Source organism: Equus przewalskii, chromosome 3 (genome assembly GCF_037783145.1).
Source record: "Equus przewalskii isolate Varuska chromosome 3, EquPr2, whole genome shotgun sequence".
Classification (NCBI taxonomy): domain Eukaryota; kingdom Metazoa; phylum Chordata; class Mammalia; order Perissodactyla; family Equidae; genus Equus; species Equus przewalskii.
This window is the reverse complement of record NC_091833.1, coordinates 17,021,363-17,041,330: the sequence shown is the minus strand read 5'-3', so window position 1 is coordinate 17,041,330 and position 19,968 is coordinate 17,021,363. Positions and strand designations below refer to the sequence as shown.

Here is a 19,968-nt window from a genome sequence, read left to right as displayed (position 1 = left end):
CACAAAGTAAGACTAAGGAAGGCCAGCAACCTGATTCTTCCTACAGCAACTACCTCGATGCTTTAAAAAAATGTAAAGTAAAAATACCGCTGTGAAGAAAATGCATCCTTTCATTGTCCAGTCTCTTGTTTTCCTCTGGCCCCTTTGGCTGGTCAGTGCTGACAGCTGGTGTCGCCCACACTTCTGGTCCCCTAAACCCCCTTGCCCTGCAGCCTGTGAGCTCCTCTAGAGGCGGTGCTCCAGCTTCGCTCTCTGCACCAAAACTTTCAGTAACTTTTGTGGAATGAGCAAAATGGTGTTTCCATTAACTTTAAGTATTAAAATCCATTTGAAGAGAAATTTCTTTTCCAAGCAAAGGTGATTATTAAAATGGAAAAGAAAAGCATTCTAGAGAGAAGACAAGGAAGACAGTGGAAATATGTTCTGTGGTAAAATACGCCGCCACTCCTGATGGCGGGCGTCGCCTCCGCGTCATTTCTTGCCTCCCTTCCCCTTGTCCTTTCCCTTGTCTGCTTCCTTCGGCTTTTCCGCTTTCTTGTCTGCTGGTTTTGGCTCTTCCTTTGGCTTTGCCGCCCCCGGTCCCTGTCCCGGTTCCTTTGCTCCCTCCTTTGTTGGAGGAACCAGCACATGCCTTTTGACCTTCTTGCCTTTGAAGTGTTTTCTTTGAAGACATACATCGATTAAGGCAAAAAACCCAGCCAGAGCAATAAGGATCTGGAAAACAGAATGATCCTTGTTACTTTTGCTTTCATTCCGAAGCTGGCATAGTTCCTTCCTTGTTTCTATCGCCAGCAGGTGCTGGTTAACACATCCCCTCATCCCCTCAAACTATCAGACCAAGAGACCGGGAGTTCACCCCTCCTCCATCCTCGGCTGCCCTGTCCCCACCGTCCTGTGGTCTCACGGCTTTCTCTCTCTCTCTTTAAACCAGCCTGGGTGGGGCCCTTTGTCTCTGGGGTCAGCAGCTACCAGGAGGAAGCCATTAGCTTGGCTGGCTCCCTGGACGTCATTTTTATTTACATGGCTTCTCCACTGGAAACATTCACCAATTTTACTTTTAAACTTTGCTTGGATCCCAACATTTTGTGAAAAGATAAGAGGCCCTTTCCGCAAAACAGGGGAAAAGAACCATTCTCCAAAAGAGGTGACTTCTGAGCAAATAAACAGCCGAGCATGGAAGACTCACCAGGGCAACCAAGTAGTTCATCGGTATGCTCTGCCGAGTTTGCACAGCAAAGGCCACGGCCCCCCCAAGGAAGATACAGGCGAACAGGTCATTGAGAAGGTCCTGAAAGCCAGGGAGAGAGGAGTCAGCCCCAAACAGAGCCAGGCCTCCCCGCCATCCCCTCCCCAACCCTCCCCGTACCACCCCCCCCCCCCCCCCGCCGCCGCCCTCCCCTTGCATAGCTTCCTCCAAAGGGAATGATTTTCAAACTTCTGCCTGATTTAAAACATATATATATATATATATGAAGATAAATGTACACCAGGCTAGGTGGACATACCTGTGGCCCCCCAGCTGGGCTCTCTGAGTCAAGACTCAAAGTCCAGGAGCTTAACTGCTTTCACGGGCTCCCTCCACTACCATCTTGTCTATGAAATCACACATTTAGTGGCTAGTTGTGTTTTTTTCTTTTTCTCCAGTACTCATTTAAATAAATGCATAACTATCCTACTTAATGATGTCTGTCTTGAGTGCCACCCCACATCATTTCTCTGCTCTCTGGGCCAGCTCCTCTCTCTGGATCTGGGGGCCAGCTGTGTTGCTGGCAGGAGGCTCTGTTGGACTCTGGCCCCACGATTGGACTCTGGCCTGGCAGCTGCCGCTTCAGCCCCTTGCCTTCCCTGACCCCCCACCTTACTTCCTAGACCCCCTCCCCTCTTTGCAAGGCCACACTACTTCCTCCATCATCAACCTTCCTTCCCATCCCTTGTGGCCTCAGTCTTACCCTTGTACCATACTTGTCTTCCTCACCCTACTGACAAGGTCCAGAGGTTCCCAGACTGGGCACAAGGGCTGCCTTCTACGCTACCTTCCCCTCAAGTACCACCCAGTGTCGCTCCCTGGCACAGCCAAACTTCTCAGAGTTGGTCAAACCATGGTTACAGCATTCCGGCTTCCTCCCCATCGTTCTAGGGGTGATGCCAGCCCAAGAGCTTGTGCACCCTCTTAATCCTATGGGGAGCAAATGACTGCAGCGATGGACAATGCCCACTCTTGTCTTTGGTTTCTATGGTGCCATTTTCTGTGGACTGTCCTTCCCTGGCCATTTTGTCTCTGGCCTTTCTTTTCCTTTTCAATCTTTTTTTGAATTTTAATACATTTCAAACATACAGACAATAATAGAACATCCCATCCCCACTCGCACCTCCAGCAGCCATGAACCACTGAAATTAAACAGATGTTAATGTCTTGCAAAAACAGAAGTAAAACTTTGTGACATGAGCTGCAGTCTCAGCATTCGCTCCCTTTTCCTGCCCGTCTCCCAGAGGCACCCATGGGTGGGAGGTTGATGGGCAGTTTCCCCAAGTGTGCACTAGTATTTTCCTCCATATCATATATTCATGAACAATATATACCATTTTGTGTGTTTCAAAAATTTAAATAAAAGATAGCTTCTTGCACACTTTTTAAAGTTTTTGAGATTTATTCCTTTTAAGAAATATAGATTGAATTCATTAATTTTAACTGATGTATTCTACTGTATGAATAAACCAAACTAGAGGCATTAGGTTGTTTCTACCTTTCAGGAAATTATTATTACAAACTCTGCTGCAATGAACACTCTTGTCTGTGCCTCCCCTGCACATCTTCTCCTCGGCTAAGTATTGCCAAGTTTCTCCCTAAAGTGCTCGTGCCAATTTCCACTCACTCAGCAATGTATAGGGGCTCCCATTTCCCAAGTCCTTGCCAATGCTCAGGATTACCTGACTTATTTATTTTTGTCCATCTGATGAGTCAAAACGGTACCTCACTGTTGTCTCAATTTTCAGGTCTCTGGTCACTAATGAAGCATTTTTTTTTTTAAAGATTTTATTTTTTCCTTTTTCTCCCCACAGCCCCCCAGTACATAGTTGTATACTTTAGTTGTGGGTCCTTCTAGTTGTGGCATGTGGGACACTGCCTCAGCGTGGCTTGATGAGCGGTGCCATGTCCACACCCAGGATTCGAACTGATGAAACACTGGGCTACCTGCAGTGGAGCGCTCCAACTTAACCACTCGGCCACAGGGCCAGCCCCATTGAAGCATTTTTTAAAACATGGTTTAGGCATTTGGTTTTCCTGTCTGTTCATATCCTTTATCCCATTTTTCTATTGGCTTGTTTTAAAAATTTTGTTTATGATGTCTTCTGTTGTAAGTTTTAATTTTAAGGGGATACATAGTTTCTCTTTCTCTCTCTTCCTCTTCCTTTTTCTCAGTCCCAAATACATTTATTAAATATTCCATTCGACTGTTTTATAATGCAACGTCTGTCAAACACCAACTTTGCCATATGTATGGAGGTCTATTTCCAAGTCGTCTTTTGATTCCTGTATTAGTCTGCTCAGGCTGCCATCAAAACACCACACACTGCGTGGCTTAACGACAGACGTTTATTTTCCCACAGTCCTGGGGGCTAGAAGTCCACGAGCAAGGTGCCAGCAAACTTGTTTCTGGTTTGCAGGCAGCTGTCTTCCTGCTATGTCCTCACATGGCCTTTCCATGGTGCATAAGGTGGGGGTGGGAAGGCTTGAGGGAGAGAGAGCGGGGAGAGGAAGAGGGAGAGAGAGGGAGAGCTCTCTGTTGTCTTTCTCATAGGGACACTAATCCTATTAGATCAGAGCCCCACCCTTATGACCTCGTTTAATCTTAATTACTACTCTTGAGGCCCTATATGCAAGGACAGCCACACTGGGGGTGAGGATTTCAGTATATGAATTCTGGGGGGACACAGACATTAATAAAATGTTATAATCTCTATGTAAAGTCTTATACATCTTGGAACAGATTTATTCTCAGACACCTTGTAGTTTCTGTTGCTGTTTTAAATGGTTTCTTTGAAAAGCCACATTTTCTCATTGTTCGTTGCTAGCATTCAGGAACACTATTGTTTTTGTCTCTGGTAACCTTGAAGAACTCACATAGTTCTAGTAGTTTGTAGATTCTCTCAGATGGAGGCCGGCTCCGTGGCCGAGTGGTTAAGTTCGCGTGCTCCGCTGCGGCGGCCCAGGGTTCGGATCCTGGGCGCGGACATGGCACCGCTCGTCAGGCCACGTTGAGGCGGCGTCCCACATCCCACAGCTAGGAGGACGTGCAGCTAGGATATACAACTGTGTACAGGGGGTTTTGGGGAGATAAAGCAGAAAAAAAAAAAAAGATTGGCAACAGTTATTAGCCCAGGTGCCAATCTTTAAAAAAAATAAAAGATTCTCTCAGATGTTCTGTGTAGAGAAGCATGTCATCTGTGAGTAATGCTGGTTTTCTCCGTCACACTCCATATAGCTTTTGTTTTTCTTGTCACAGTGTGCTGACTAAGATCTCCAGCACAATGTTGAGTAGAAGTGAGGACAGGAGGCATCGCTAAAGAAACATCGCTAAAGTTTTACCGTGAAATGCAAGGTTTATTGTAGGTTCAGGTAGATACCATTATTAAGACAAGCAGGTTCCCTTTTTTCCTAGTTCGCTAAGAGTTATCTAAAAATGAATATTGAATATTATTAAATAGTTTTTCTGCAGCTTATGAGATGATGAAATGGCTTTCTCCCATAAATAAAAGATGGTGAATTACACTAACAGAACTTTGAAGACTAAACCATCCTTACATTCCTGACACAGACCCTGCTTGATCGTGACGTATTGCTTGCTTATATATTGCTTGGTTGAGTTTGCTAATATTTTACCGAGGATTTTTACAGCTATATTCAAATAAGATTGGCCTATAGTTTACTTTCCTTTTAATGTCTGTTTTAAGATCAAGCTCTACCAGATAGTATAACATATTATAAAGACTTTTTTTTTAAAAAAAAAAAGAAAGAAAACAGTGTAACCAAATACAAAGTTTAGAAATGAACCAGGCATATGGCATTTTAGCATTTAACAAAAATGCCATTTCGAATCAGTGGGGAAAAGATGTACTATTCAATAAATTAATAAATCAAGTGATAGAGTAGAACAGCTGGATAGCCATCAGGATATAGAGCTATATACTAAAATGACTCCACATGAATCAAAAGATTTAAATGTAAAAAACTAAAGTGCCAGATGAAAACATGGATGAATTATTTTATAACCTGTTTCTCTATTTCTTTTTGAGTCAATTTTTGTAAGTAATATTTCTTCTGCAAAATTAACTATTATCTAAACTTTCCAAATTATTGGCATAAAAGTTCATATTTTCCCTGTGACCTTTAAAATCCGTTCTTGACCTTTATATTAATACTGTTCTTTGTTCCTTCTTTCTTTTTTTCTTGAGGTCTATCTATGTACTTTATTAGTCTTTTCAAAGAACTGGATATTTGGTCTTATTGGTCCTCACTATGGATCTTTGTTTCCTATGTTCTTATCTTTGGCATTGCCTTCTTCTTAATTTCATTATTTTGTTTTGTTTTGGTACCTTCTTGAGATACGACACTTGAATTGTTAATTTTTGGTCTCATTTTCTAATTATATAGATTTGAATTTGAATTGTTTAGCTGCATTCTACAGGTAGTACTGGCAAATACTACATATAACTAAATCCCTATATGTTTGTGGAAAACATTATATTTCCCCCCAAACATATGGGCTTTTAGTTAAACTTTACTGATTGATTTCTAATTATGTTGCATTGAAATTAGAGAATGTGGTCTGTATGATACCAATTTCTTGTTATTTGTTTACAGTTGCTTTGTGGTCTTATTGAGGATAATTTTTATGATTGTTCCAAGTGTGCTTGAAAAGAATACATAGCCTGTTACTGTTGAGTGTAGGGTTCTAGATATATCAGTGGATCAAGCTATCAGTTACTGAGGGAGGCATGTTAAATATCCCACTGTGGTTGCTACTTGTCAATTCTTCCTTATAATTAAATCTATTTTTGTCTTTTATATTTTGGGGCTATATTGTAAGGTACATACAAGGTCAGAATTGCTATATGTAGTGATCCTCTTTATATACTGTTTTGCCCCCTCTGCCACCAGCGAAGAATGTGGCCAGGAATGTGGGCAGTTTTCTTCTTGGCCACTGACAAGCTAGGGAGTGAGGGACAGCAGGTGGATAAGTTAAAATGCCACGATCCTCTCTTACCAAAATTCAACAACTTCTTTCTTTCTTCATTAAGCATTCCTCTGGTTGTTGTAAGTTTTTAAAAATAGATTCCAGAGTTATGAAAAAGTTGATTCTGACAGTTTTTTCTCATTGAAGTATAGCTGACATACAACATTATTTCAGATGTATAACATAGCGATTCACTGTTTATATACATTCTGAAATGATGACCATGATAAGTCTAGGAACCATCTGTCACCATACAAAGTTATTACAATATTATTGACTATATTCTTTGTGCTATATATTGCATCCCCATGACTTACTTATTTGATAACTGAAAGTTCATACCTATTAATCCCCTTCACCTATTTTTCCCAACTCTCCACCCTCCAACCCCCCTTAACCTCTGGCAACCACATGACTCAGACAGGCTTTTTTTATTGAGTTCATAACAGTTTACATCAATGTGAGAGTTCAGTTGTACATTATTTCTTGACTGTCACCACATAAGTGCTCCCCTTCACCCTCTACGCCCACTCCCCACCTCCCTCCCCCTGGTAACCACTGAACTGTTTTCTTTGTTCATGTATTTGTTTATACTCCACATATGAGTAAAATCATCTGGTGTTTGTCTTTCTCAGACTGGCTTATTTTGCTTAGCATAATTCCCTCCAGGTCCTTCCATGTTATTGTAAATAGGATGAATTTGTCTTTTTTCATGGCTGAGTAGTATTCCATTGTATATATATACCACATCTTCTTTATCCAAGCATCAGTCAATGGGCACTTGGATTGTTTCCATGTCTTAGTTATTGTGAATAGTGCTGCAATGAACAAAGGGATGCATACACTACTTTGGATTGTTGATTTCAAATTGTTTGGGTAGACACCCAGTAGTGGGATAGCTGGGTCATGTGGTAGTTCTATTTTTAGTTTTTTGAGGCATCTCCATACTTTTTCCATAGTGGCTACAACAGTTTGCATTCCCACCAGCAGTGTATGAGGGTTCCCGTCTCTCCATACCCTCTCTAACATTTGTTATTTTCAGTCTTAGTGATTATAGCCATTTTAACAGGCACAAGGTGGCATCTTAATGTAGTTTTGATTTGCATTTCCCTGATGATTGGTGATGTTGAACGTCTTTTCATGTGTTTATTGGCCATCTGTATATCTTCTTTGGAAAAATGTCTGTTCATCTCCTCTGCCCATTTATTGATCGGGTTGTTTGTTTTGTTGTTGTTGTGGGTTTTCTTTTCAAGATTTTATTTTTCCTTTTTCTCCCCAAAGCCCCCCGGTACATAGTTGTGTATTTTTAGTTGTGGGTCCTTCTAGTTGTGGCATGTGGGATGCCGCCTCAGCATGGCCTGACAAGTGGTGCCATGTCCACGCCCAGGATCTGAACCGGTGAAACTCTGGGCTGCAGAAGCGGAGTGCGCGAACTTAACCACTCAGCCACGGGGCCGGCTCCTGTTTTTCTTTTATTGTTCAGTTGTGTGAATTCCTTATATATTCTGGAGATTAACCCCTTGTTAGATATATGATTTGCAAATATTTTCTCCCAATTGGTGGGTTGTCTTTTGGTTTTCATCCTAGTTTCTTTTGCCTTGCAGAAGCTCTTTAGTCTGATAAACTCCCACTTGTTTATTTTTTGTTTCCCTTGTCTGAGAAGACATCACATTTGAAAAGATCCTTTTTAGTTCAATGTCAAAGAGTGTACTACCGATATTATCCCACGGAAGTTTTATAGTTTCAGGACGTATCTTCAAGTCTTTGATCCATTTTGAGTTTATTTTTATTTTTCTGTATGGCATGAGATAGTGGTCTACCTTCATTCTTTTGCATGTGGGTGTTCAGTTTTCCCAACACCATTTATTGAAGAGACTTCTTTTCTCCAGTGTATGTTCTTGGCACTTTGTTGAAGATTAGCTGTCTGTAGATGTGTGGTTTGATTTCTGGGCTTTCAGTTCTGTTCCATTGATCTGTGTGTCTGTTTTTGTCCCAGTACCATGCTGTTTTGATCACTATGGCTTTGTATTGCATTTTGAAGTCAGGGATTGTGATACCTCCAGCTTTGTTCTTTTTTCTCAGGACTGCCTTAACAATTTGGGGTCTTTGGTTGCCCCATATGAATTTTAGGATTCTTTGCTTTATTTCCATGAAGAATGTCTTTGGGATTCTGATAGGGATTGCACTGAATCTGTAGATTGCTTTGGGTAGTATGGACATTTTAACTATGTTCATTCTTGCAATCCATGAGCAAAGAATCTCCTTCCATCTTTTTATGTCACTATCAATTTCTTTCAATAATGTCTTATAGTTTTCATTGTATAAATCCTTCACCTCCTTGGTTGAATTTATTCCTAAGTACTTTATTCTTTTAGTTGCAATTGCAAATGGAATTGTATTCTTGAGTCTCTTTTTATAAGTTCGTTATTGGAGCACAGAAAAGCAACTGATTTTTGTAAGTTGATTCTACACCCTGCAACTTTACTGTAGTTGTTAATTATTTCTATTAGTTTTCTGAAGGATTTTCTGGGGTTTTTCTATATATAAGATCGGCAAACAGTTGTCTGCAAACAGTGAGAGTTTCACTTCTTCACTTCCTATTTGGATTCCTTGTATTCCTTTCTCCTGCCTAATTGCTCTGGCCCAAACCTCTAGTACTATGTTGAATAAGAGGGGTGATAGTGGGCGTCCTTGTCTTGTTCCTATTCTCAGGGGGATAGTGTTCGGCTTTTGCCCATTGAGTATGATGTTGGCTGTGGGTTTGTCATATATGGCCTTTTATTATGTTGAGGTAACTTCCTTCTATGCCCATTTTGTTAAGAGTTTTTATCTAAATGGCTATTGGATCTTGTCAAATGCTTTCTCTGCAGCTATTGAGATGATCATGTGGTTTTTATTCCTCAATTTGTTGATGTGGTGTATCACATTGATTGATTTGTGGATGTTGAACCATCCTTATGCCCCTGGTATGAATCTCACTTGATCGTGATGTATGACCCTTTTCATTTACTGCTGAATTCAGGTTGCCAAAATTTTGTTGAGGATTTTTGTATCTATGTTCATCAGTGATATTGGCCTGTGGTTTTCCTTTTCTGTGCTGTCCTTGTCAGGCTTTGGTATCAGAGTGACATTGGCCTTATAGAATGTGTTAGAAAGCATTCCATCTTCCCTAATTTTTTGGAATAGCCTGAGAAGGATAGGTATTAAATCCTCTCTGAAAGTTTGGTAAAATTCCCCAGGAAAGCTGTCTGGTCCTGGGGTTTTATTCTTACGATGCTTTTGATTATTGTTTCAATCTCTTTTCTTGTGATTGGTCTATTCAGATTGTCTGTTTCTTTTTCACTCAGCTTTGGGAGGTTGTAAGAGTCTAAGAATTTATCCATTTCCTCTAGGTTATCCATTTTGTTGGCATACAGTTTTTCATAGTATTCTCTTATAATCTGCTGTATTTCTGTGGAGTCGGTTGTTATTTCTCCTCTTTTCTTTCTGATTTTGTTTATCTTAGCTTTCTCTCTCTCTCTCTCCTTTTTTTTTTTTTGTAAGTCTGGCTAGGGGTTTGTCAATTTTATTTATCTTCTCAAAGAACCAGCTGTTTGTTCCATTGATCCTTCCTACTGCCTTTTTTGTTTCAATAGCATTTATTTCTGCTCTGATTTTTATTATTTCTCTCCTTCTGCTGACTTTGGGCTGTGTTTGTTTTTCTTTTTCTAACTCAGTTACATGTCATTTGAAATTGTTTATTTGGGATTTTTCTTGTTTGTTAAGGTGTGCCTGTATTGCAATGAATTTCCCTCTTAATATGGCTTTTGTTGCATCCCATACGAGTTGGTATGTTTTCATTTTCATTTGTCTCCAGATATTTTTTGATTTCTCCAATGATCCATTGCTAGTTCAATAGCATGTTGTTTAGTCTCTACATCTTTGTCCCTTTCTCAGCTTTTTTCTTGTAATTAATTTTTAGCTTTATAGCATTATGATTGGAAAAGATGCTTGTTATTATTTCAATTTTCTTAAATTTATTGAGGCTTGCCTTGTTTCCTGACATATGGTGTATCCTTGAGAAAGTTCTGTGAGCACTTGAGAAGAATGTGTATTCAGCTCTTTTTGGATGGAGTGTTCTATATATGTCTATTAAGTCAAACTGATTTAGCTTTTCATTTAATTCCACTGTTTCCTTGTTGATTTTCTGTCTGGATGATCTATCCATTGATGTGAGTGGGGTGTTTAGGTTCCCTACTATTATTGTGTTATTATTAATATCTTTTTTTAGGTTTTTTAGTAGTTGCTTTATGAAATTTGATACTCCAGTGTTGGGTGCATAGATATTTATAAGCGTTATTTCTTCTTGATGGAGTGTCCCTTTGATCATTATATACTGCCCCTCTTTGTCTCTCTTTACCTGTCTTATCTTGAAGTCTACTTTGTCTGATATAAGTATTGTGACACCTGTTTTCTTTTGTTTGCCATTAGCTTGGAGTATTGTCTTCCACCCCTTCACTCTGAGCCTGTGTTTGCTGATTCTGACAGTTTTTGATAGCCTAATCATGGGTTTAGTGGAGGAACAGAGTTTTGGAGTTCCCTACTCTGCCATTTTTAGTGATGTCACTTTCATTAGCTCTGGAGAGTTCTCAGTCATTAACACTTTGAATATTTCCTCTCTTCCATTAAGTTTCTTCTTCTGGAATTCCTATTAGGCTTATGGTGGACTTTCTTATTCCCTTGTGTGCCTCAACTTCTCTCTTTCATGTTTTCTCTCTCCATCTCTCAGTGCTATATCCTGGGTAATTTCCCCACATCTTTCATTCACTAATTCTCCAGCTTTGTCTGATATGCTTTTTAACCCATCTATTGACATTTTTATTTCAATAACCATATGTTCAATTCTAGACATTACATTTTATACTTAAAAAAATCTGTCTATTCTGTCCTCATAACGTCTTGTTTTTTCCTTAGGGCTCTTATTTATGTTTTTTAATAATTTTAAGTATATTTCTTATTATTTTCAGACAGCTCTTCTATTATCTCATATTCCCAGGGTTCTAATCCTCCCATTTGTTATGGTTGCTGATTCTTGATTCTTACTCATGGGGATTTTAAAATCAGGTGTTTTGCAGTTTTCAACTGTGAGTTCATTTTTGACAAGGCTCCCTCCCCCTCACTTCCTGACCTGTGAGAATCTCTTTACACTTTGATTGTGATTTTGCATTTGTTTCTGTCAGGAGTCCCAAGGATATCATTGGAATATCCTCAAACTGGGGTCAATTTTTAATGTTATTCCCAGGCATGAAGTTTTCTGGGCTGCATGAAGATTTCTAGGCTGAAGGCAGTAAAAATTCAAACCAACTCTGCACAAAGTGCAGGCTCAAGGTTGCTATTTCTCAAGGTGGTCTTTTTTGTTTTTCCACTCAAAGCTCAGGCAGAGACGAACACGCTTTATTGTTCCTCTGTGTGTGGGAAAGGTGTCTTCTCTGTTGGTCTTTTCCCAAAGGGTGCAGTCTTTGCAAGGTGCTAGCTTTATGCAGGGTCCTCAGTTCTAAATCCCCACTTTGCTTGGGACCAAGGTCTCATCTACTAACTTGAGAGTGTATGAAAATCCATACTCTAGGTTCCTGGGATAGTATCTGTGGGCCATTCCCAACCACACTTCAGCAGCTGATTTGATCCCTGCTCCTGTTTTTCATTTCTGGCATGTGTGTTTCCCTCTCTTTTGCCAGCTCAGCCTTTCAGCTAAAGCAATAGCGCTTGCATCTCCCCTAGGGGTTTCAGCTAAGAGCAGCAGGAGGACTTCCAGGGTTCATTGATTTTTCATCTTGCTGGGACTAAGTATCTTCTCAAGCTCCGTGGCTGAAAACTTGTCCTCTGCCTGTCCCATTACTTTGTCCTCTGTTTATTCCTTTCCCAAGAGTCTTATTTGGCCCTCTTCTTCTTTCTCCCTATACTAGGGGTCCTCACCTATGCCACTGAGACCTATGAACTCCTGGTCTCTAATAACTTTTAACAAGGAGGCAGGTTAGCAGGTAGTTAGGGACTCAGACTCTACTGACAAAACTGGATTTGCATCCTTTTTCTGCCACTTACTAGCTGAGTTTCCTGGGGGCAAGTTACTTGGCCATTCTGAGCCCATTTCATGTGTAAAGTGAGTGAAACAGTGAGCATAGGGCTCTGGAGGCATGCTGTGAATGTGCGAAGAACAAGGGGCTTTGGGTAACGGGGGTGTGCTCTGTGATCACACAGGTGACAGGCAGTGATTCAAGTCCATGAGGACTCAAGCACCGCATCAAGCGCTGTACGTTTACTCCTCAGGTACAATCCCATCAGAGATTATTACTGTCCTCACGTTACGGATGCGGAAACAGAGGCCGGGAGTGGTTGGGTAACTTGCCCAGCTCAATTCCGTTCCAATGGATGACTGCTTGGGGCTGAACATCCTTCTGGGCTTAATTAACATTCTATACAAGGATAGTCACTGGAGGTCTAAAGCTGCTTTGGAAGTGATTTTTAAAAAATCCTCATTTTATTTTACTGATTTATGGGAAGATTGATTTTCTTTTTTGAATTCTGGGGATGGGGTACCTTCTGGGGTGATCTCTCCAGTCAGGTGTGAGCTGGAACAGGGCTTGGGAGGAACAGCTGGTTGTTATACATCTCCTCCTCCCAAGGAGGGCAAAGCTTCGGGAGAGCAAAGACCCCTTCGTTGACCACCAGGTAAGTAAGTGGCCCCCACTTCCAAGTCAGGCGTTTACAGAGCCTTTTCTACCTAACTTCAGTTGCCCTACCCCAGCCCCAAAGGTGCTCAGCCCATGCCCGGGGCACACATATGGGCGGTGACAGAACAGTCACTTTCAGGGTGTCAAGACACACGCGTGAATGCACACCAACCTCAGGCGCTCCCCACCGCCCCTCACTTACAGCAATGGGCCACAGGACGAAGGCCAAGTATCTGTGGATGGCGAAGGTGTAGATAACGAATAAGAAGCTGAAGATGGATATCTCCATGGTGATGATGAGTGTCAGGAGGGGGTGAACGATGCTCCCAGTGAACATTATCAGCGAACCTATTAGGCAGCCCTGCCGGGAGACATGCTCCTGAGCCACGGCAAAGGGCTGTCACGGACTCTTGGAGCCCCTCTGGAGCCCCCTGGAACCCGCTCCCTCGCTCTCTCCCCCTTGTTGCACCCCCTGCTTCCCGGGATACCAGCCCAACTTACCAAGCTCAGAATCTTGACCATGGCGTGCCCCATAGACCAGAACTCTTTATTGCTGTCCTTGAGTTCCCACTTGTAGCGGCGACATCCCTTCCTCGTGCCCACTTCATCCTTGGGCTCCACCTTCTTTTCTGGTGGCTTCTCCTCCACCTTCTCATCTTTCTTGTCCGGGGGTTTGGCGCCCGGAGGAGGGGCCGCTGGGGCTGCATCTTTGCCCTTTTTGCCTTTGTCAGCCATCTTTGCGGGGGAGTTCTCAGCTTCTCACGGCCTGCCCAATCTCTCTTGCTGTCCCCGGACAGGCCTGGCCTTTGAGCGAGGCTGGTGCCCACCGACCTGCTCAGGGGCCGCGCTCAGCCAACGGCCGGTCCTGCGAACGCCAACGCCTGGCGCCCTTTCCGCGCGCGCGCGCCGTCTTACCGCGCGAGTCTCCCCTGTGCGGCCCAGCGCGGGTTCCAGGGACCCACGGCCGCCGGGCCCGCCCACCCTCCACGCAGGAGTCCCCACCCCACCTCCGGGCCCACCACGGGGCTCCCACCTTCGCGCGTGGCTCCCCTCACAGTCTAGCGAGGCCTCGCAAGGTGGCCCCGGGGCTGTAGCCGCTGCTCCCGCCTTGGATCCAGTTGGCTGGGACCAGGGCCGGGTCAAGGCCCTCGCCAAGGGCTCCTGGGGCAGCGGCGCCCAGCGCCCCTCGGGGCATGGGCAGGTGCATGAAAATGTAACTCGACTTTTACACAAGGTAACACGTGAAGCAGAAGTGTTCCCAACTTAGCAGCCCTGATTTTATGATCATATGTAGGCCGAAACGGGTGACAGCATGCGAGCTCAGTGGTGGGAGGGGTGAGACACAGACGCTTATGTCTGCGAGGGTGCCTGCGTGGGTGCCTTTGAGGACACTCGCTTGGGTGCCTTTGAGGATGCCTGCGAGGGTGCCTTTGAGGACACTCGCTTGGGTGCCTTTGAGGATGCCCGCTTGGGTGCCTTTGAAGCTGCCCGCTTGGGTGCCTTGGAGGATGCCCGCTTGGGTGCCTTTGAAGCTGCCCGCTTGGGTGCCTTTGAAGCTGCCCGCTTGGGTGCCTTTGAAGATGCCTTCTTGGGTGGCTTTGAGGGTGCCGGCTTGGTTGTCTTCGGGGGTGCCTTTGAGTCTGCCAGGGCAGGCACAGGCTTAGTTTCGGTACTGAACCCCAGGAATTTTTTCAAAATATTCCTTATCATCTTGGTAACCAGAATCCCATCGATGACAGTCATGAGTACTGCTGTGAGACACAGGATCTGTCAGACACAAGGCCATATGCGGGGAGGGAAAAGCGGGGTTATTCTGCAGCTCAGCAGCAATTCGTCTTCCCTATCCCCCATACCAGGCCGGGGCTTCCCGCGGCCTTCTGTCTCCCTCTGACCTTCCACTACCTTCTGGTGTCTGCCCAACTGGCTGCCGCAGCCCATTCTGCCATTCCCAGAGAAAGGGATTTTGGAAATGGTGGGTTTTGCTGCCAGTAATGACGTCACCTGAAGCCTGAGGCACCAGGAAAGGACCAGAGAGGGGCACTAGCTCTAGGAGGCCTCAGGTCCGGGTGGGAGCCTGAGAAGGCCTCTCAGTGGAAAGGACTCTTGCGCTGTGTTTGAAAGGGCAGGAAGGAGTTTCCAAGGAATCTGGGGTGGCTGAGACCTCTGAAGCTGGTAAGGGAGGAGGCAGAGTTGAGGCTGGGGAGGTGCAGGATCTGGGACTTGATCAAGAGGCGAGGTCGGGTGCCAGACTCAGAAAGCCCACTTGGAGTAGCCATGAGGCTCAGGGAAAATGAACAACCAGGCTGGAGGCAGGGAGACCACTGGGGAGTGGGGGCACTCTGCCATCCAGGAGAGAACTGACAGAGACCGGGGGTGGCAGGTAGAAGGTGGTTTGCTGGCTGAGGTAGCAGATGGGGACCAGCAGACCACAGTGTCTGAGGTCCCTGGTGCTCCTCAGCTCCTGCCTGTCTTGGATATTTCTCTTTATGGTCACTTAATCCCTGGCTACTTTAATGAACTTTTCCTAGGGAGGTGTTGCCCTAGCTAATCTGTGAGCTACCCCAGGGGAAGAGACTCTATCTCCAACACTGAGCTCAGGCCTGGCACAATCCAATAGGATTGACAAATATTTACTAATGATGGAATGAATTGAAAGAATTTAAACTTTTTTTCTGGATTAATTTCTGTTCCCATTGCTTAACTTCTTAAACCAAAGTCTCGCCTCCCCACCCGTGACCCCTCCATCAGCCATTTCTTGTGCTCTTCATATAATAAGGATTTGAGTCCCAGTTTGTCCCAGCCTTGTGACCCAGGGCAAGGTATTTAATCTCAGTTCCCGTATCTGTAAACATGAGAGTTGTAAAGATTAACTTAGATTGTGCCTAGCCTGGTGGGGGGCACATGCTGGGAACTTCCATCCTTCTTTCCTAAATAGGCTGGGTCACTCACTTTTGACAATGCACTTTTTTCCCCCCACAATCATTCTTTTCATGTGCTTTTAAAATATAATTCTCTACTCTGGAAAAGTCAAAGTCCTATTTATAGACAAGAACATCTTGCTGGAACATTTCAAAAAATAGTGTGTACGATTCTCAAAAAGGGTTCAACAGACTTGTTTTTGTACCTATTTGGAGAATGAGTATCACAATGAAGATTTTCATGAGCTTAGAGTTTGTGCAACTTCACATCTTCTGAAGAAGTCAGTGCAAGAAAGAGAAGGGGCGGTGGGGGGACGTTGTTCTATAAATGAAACAATGATGGTCTGACAGTTTCCTGTTTCAAAGAGTCTTGAAATACTGATCTTAAATGGAGTCATGAAGGCCTCTACTTACCCCTCCAAGATAGAATAAATGCTTTCTTTCCTTTTCTTGCATGGCCAAGACAGCAACTATTGAAAGGAACACAGCTGAAATGCAAGTATTGATAAGATCCTGTAATACAGAATTAAAAATTGTCAATTTTACATGAAAATGTAATTTCCTAAAATATTTAAATTGGTCAACTACCCATCTAACGATGGATGCCCTTTTTAAACTTTCCTTTTGATTACTATGAAGAGGAACCCTCAGCAGTATACTTCTTACATCTTCCAGAGATGTGAGTTTATGTGATTTTAAGATTCTTGGATAGGACTTTGTCAGCAGCAGTAGGTTTAATTTCATTAAAGAATACCATAAAAAAAAGCTGACAACTTTTCCATCAGACTTTTCTTAAAGGGCATAGGAAAGTGGGCATGAAAAAACCTAGAGGTCTGGGGGCCCAGCCCAAATTGGCCTTCCATAAATATGATTTCTTGAAGTCTTCTATTTTAAATTAATGTAAATTCTGCATTATATTCCATACTACATTTGTTTTAATATAAAAATAAAATTTTAGGAGGCCAGCCCAGTGGTGTAGTGGTTAAGTTCACGTGTTCTGCTTTGGTGGCCCAGATTTGCAGGTTTGGATCCTGGGTGTGGACCTACACCACTCATCAAAGCCATGTTGTGGAGGCGGCCCACTTACAAAATAGAGGAAGATTGCGACAGATGTTAGCTCAGGGCCAATCTTCTTCATCAAAAAATAAATAAAATAAAATAAAATAAAATAAAATAAAATTTTAGATGAGCACTTTACTGATTTAATTCCACTCCCAAATCTGTAGGTAGAACCAATACTCTGGAAGTTAGGTCATATTTATTCTATAGGTTGACACGTGCCAAGAAGGTGGGAACCCCTTTGAGGAGCAGACCTGGTATTCTGGAGTGAATGCCTGTGCTGTTGACTTTTGCTTTTTTTTTTTTTTAAGATTGGCCCCGAGCTAACATCTGTTGCCAATCTTCCTCTTTCTTTTTTTTTTTCCTCCCCACAAAGCCCCTAATTGCAAGTCATTCCAGTTCTTCTATGTGGGATGCCACCACAGCATGGCTTGATGAGCGGTGCCATGTCTGTTCCTAGGATCTGAATTGGTGAACCCTGGGCCACCAAAGTGGAGAGTGCGGACTTAACCACTCGGCCACAGGGCCGGCCCTTGCTCTTTTCTAAGACCTGGCCAGAATTGAGTCTGTCCTGACATCCGTAGGCTATTTGTATCCTTCCTTCTGGATTTCAGTACTGGGTTCTTTAGCGGCTAGGCTAGTCTGCTTCTTTGTGTGCTAGACAAAGGGTGAGGATGAATGGATGGAGGTGCACTCCTGAGTATAAGCAGAGACTGGGCTTTGGTAGCTGAGCAATAACGGAAGAGAGGGTACTCAATGTGTCAGTGACACCAGTGTGTGGGGAGGGGAAAAGCCTAGGGTGATAAAACCACAATATGGCCCAGATATCTAATTTGAACATTTAAGTCTTTAAGTCTTGGTGGCTTGACTTGGTAGTGTTAGTGTCTCTCTCAGCCTTGGTGCACTTGCCCAAACACAGCAAGGAGCCCTGCCATCCAGTGCATGGAATCATAATGGCTCTAATGGACCTCTGCAATGTGCCAACATTTCCCAGGCATTATCTCATTTAACCCTCACGAACACCCTCCAAAGTCAGTGATGTTATGATCCCCATTTTAAGAGGACGTAACAGAGGCTTAGAGAGGTTGATTAAATTGCCTAAGATGGAATATCTGTCACGGAGTAGGGTCAGAACTCAACACATTATTGCCTCCCATCAGGGACACCCAAATAAGAAGGAAATGAGCTATCCCCCTAGGTTGGAAGTGCAGCATCCATCTTTGGCATTTTCTGTGGAATGGGTCATTAGAGGGTCAAAATGGTATGGGACAAATAAGGTGAGAATGTTTGTTGTTGATGAACTCTTTTGGCCTGCCAATTCCTAGATGTGTGACCTGGGGCATGTTTTATCACCCCTCTTTGCCAACATGCTAATTTTTAATATGGGGGTAATGATTGAGATTCATTGGGTTGATCAGAGGATTAAATGACATAATGAATCTGAAAGCATCAATTAAGCTGCCTGGCATCCAGTGCATCCAAATGTACATTTGTGATATCTACTTTCAAAATATGCACATATAGTAAACTTTCTGCAAACTTCAGGTGTTGAGGTTGGTGAGCAGGGAGCCCTATCGAGGAATGTGACTTGCCTCTTGAAGGGCACTGATGTCTGTTATCTGGGTGCTTGGTGGGTAACAGTGGAAGGGGGACATGGAGCAGGGCTAGTGAGGGTTGAAAGTAAGTTCCAGCTGGGTTCTGTAGGGTGAGGAGAGGTGGGCCCAGAGTGGGGCAGGTACAGCGATTTGCAGCGTTTCAGGAAGCTTAGCATCTGAGGATTGTGTAAACCAAGACATTCAAAGATGTGACCAGGACTCTTACAACTAAGAAGTGGAATGTAAACTTTTTAAAATAAAAATTAACTAGCTGTAGTCATAGACCATTGAGAATTTGGATGAAAGCACATTAGTAATGATGATGATAATAAACCAAAGACAGACTAGGCCTCGCTAGCCCGTCATTGACTCCTTGTCATAATTCCATCTCCTTGTTGGACTACTGGATGTTATAGTTTACTCCAGTCCTTACTCGCAAGGAAGTGCTCTCCTGAACTCTCCCTTGAAGCTAACGTTTGCCTTGAACCTAACATTTCTATTGTAGCTCACATTTCTTGAGCACTTACTATGTGTCACGTACTGTGCCAAGGTGTTAATATGTGATCTCATTTGATTCTCACAACAAACTCGCATTATCCCCAGTTTACAGATGGGTAAGCCACTTGCATGAGGTTGCTCAGCCAGTAAGTGACTATGACCCTTGGCAGTCTGATTTTAGTGCCTTAGGGCCCTTCTTCTGACTAAACACCCTCCCTTTTGCCTTAGACACACACCCTCTTGTTGGCCTTGTCTTTGACAGAGAGAGAGAGATATTCTCCCTGATGGGGCAAAATCGTAGCTGAGCTGTGCCATGTGCAGTAGGACTTTTGATTTCCCCATAAATGCTGTCCCTACTCATCATCTTTTTCTTTCCCCTTTGACCAAATATCCTATTAAGTAGCCCCCTCTGACTAAACTGAGAGATGGGTTTGTTACTTGACTATTATTTTTCCATAAAGCTCCCAAACTGTTGTCTGAGATAAACAAAATTGTGTAGAATTATAACTGGGAAAGAAAAAGATGCTTTAATGGTAAATGCTTATTTTTGAAAACCACTGAATATTAGAAAAAAAGTTAAACATTTACAATTTGTTTTACCAAATGTGGTATTTGTAACAAGAATTCATATACAATAAATATTATTTGTTATTCAACTAACTGCAACTTTCATTGGTTCCATTTGTGCCTGGAGTTCTCCAAACACATGGCAGAGCCTGATCAGAAATCGCCAGAATTGCTGTTTTTCATTAATCTTGTTTGAAGGGGACATCTAAAGCTGATACTTGTTACTTATAAATGTAAAGATATTGCTGGTAGTTTGGCAATCATCACTTCTATAGAGTTTAAGTTTAAAATATATTTATTATGTTCTTTTTTAAAGAAAGTGCTTTCTATTGGCAAAAACATCTGCTTGACCAGAACTCAGTTTCTTTGATAATATTTTTTACAATGT

General features: G+C 43.0%; 2 protein-coding genes across 4 annotated transcripts in view; both read right to left on the bottom strand.

Moving 5' to 3' along the window:
- Positions 1-339: 339 nt before the first annotated feature.
- Positions 340-14,268, bottom strand: CMTM2 (CKLF like MARVEL transmembrane domain containing 2). Of its 2 annotated transcripts, XM_008508980.2 has the most exons (4): positions 13,445-14,268; positions 13,146-13,304; positions 1,187-1,288; positions 340-714 (listed from the first exon to the last, which is right to left on the bottom strand). In XM_008508980.2, the coding sequence occupies exons 1-4, from the start codon at positions 13,676-13,678 to the stop codon at positions 472-474; spliced, it is 738 nt and encodes a 245-aa protein (XP_008507202.2). In that variant the 5' UTR covers positions 13,679-14,268; the 3' UTR covers positions 340-471. The 2 variants fall into 2 exon arrangements, with proteins under 2 accessions (XP_008507202.2, XP_070468162.1); XM_070612061.1 differs by lacking the exon at positions 13,146-13,304.
- Positions 14,197-19,968, bottom strand: part of LOC103542081 (uncharacterized) — a 12,613-nt gene continuing 6,841 nt past the window's right edge. For both annotated transcript variants that reach the window (XM_008508985.2, XM_008508993.2), the window contains 2 exons: positions 16,276-16,374; positions 14,197-14,710 (listed from right to left, as the gene is read on the bottom strand). In XM_008508985.2, coding sequence (XP_008507207.1) covers positions 14,294-14,710; positions 16,276-16,374 — 516 coding nt within the window. In that variant the 3' untranslated portion in view covers positions 14,197-14,293. The remainder of the gene's footprint in view (positions 14,711-16,275; positions 16,375-19,968) is intronic.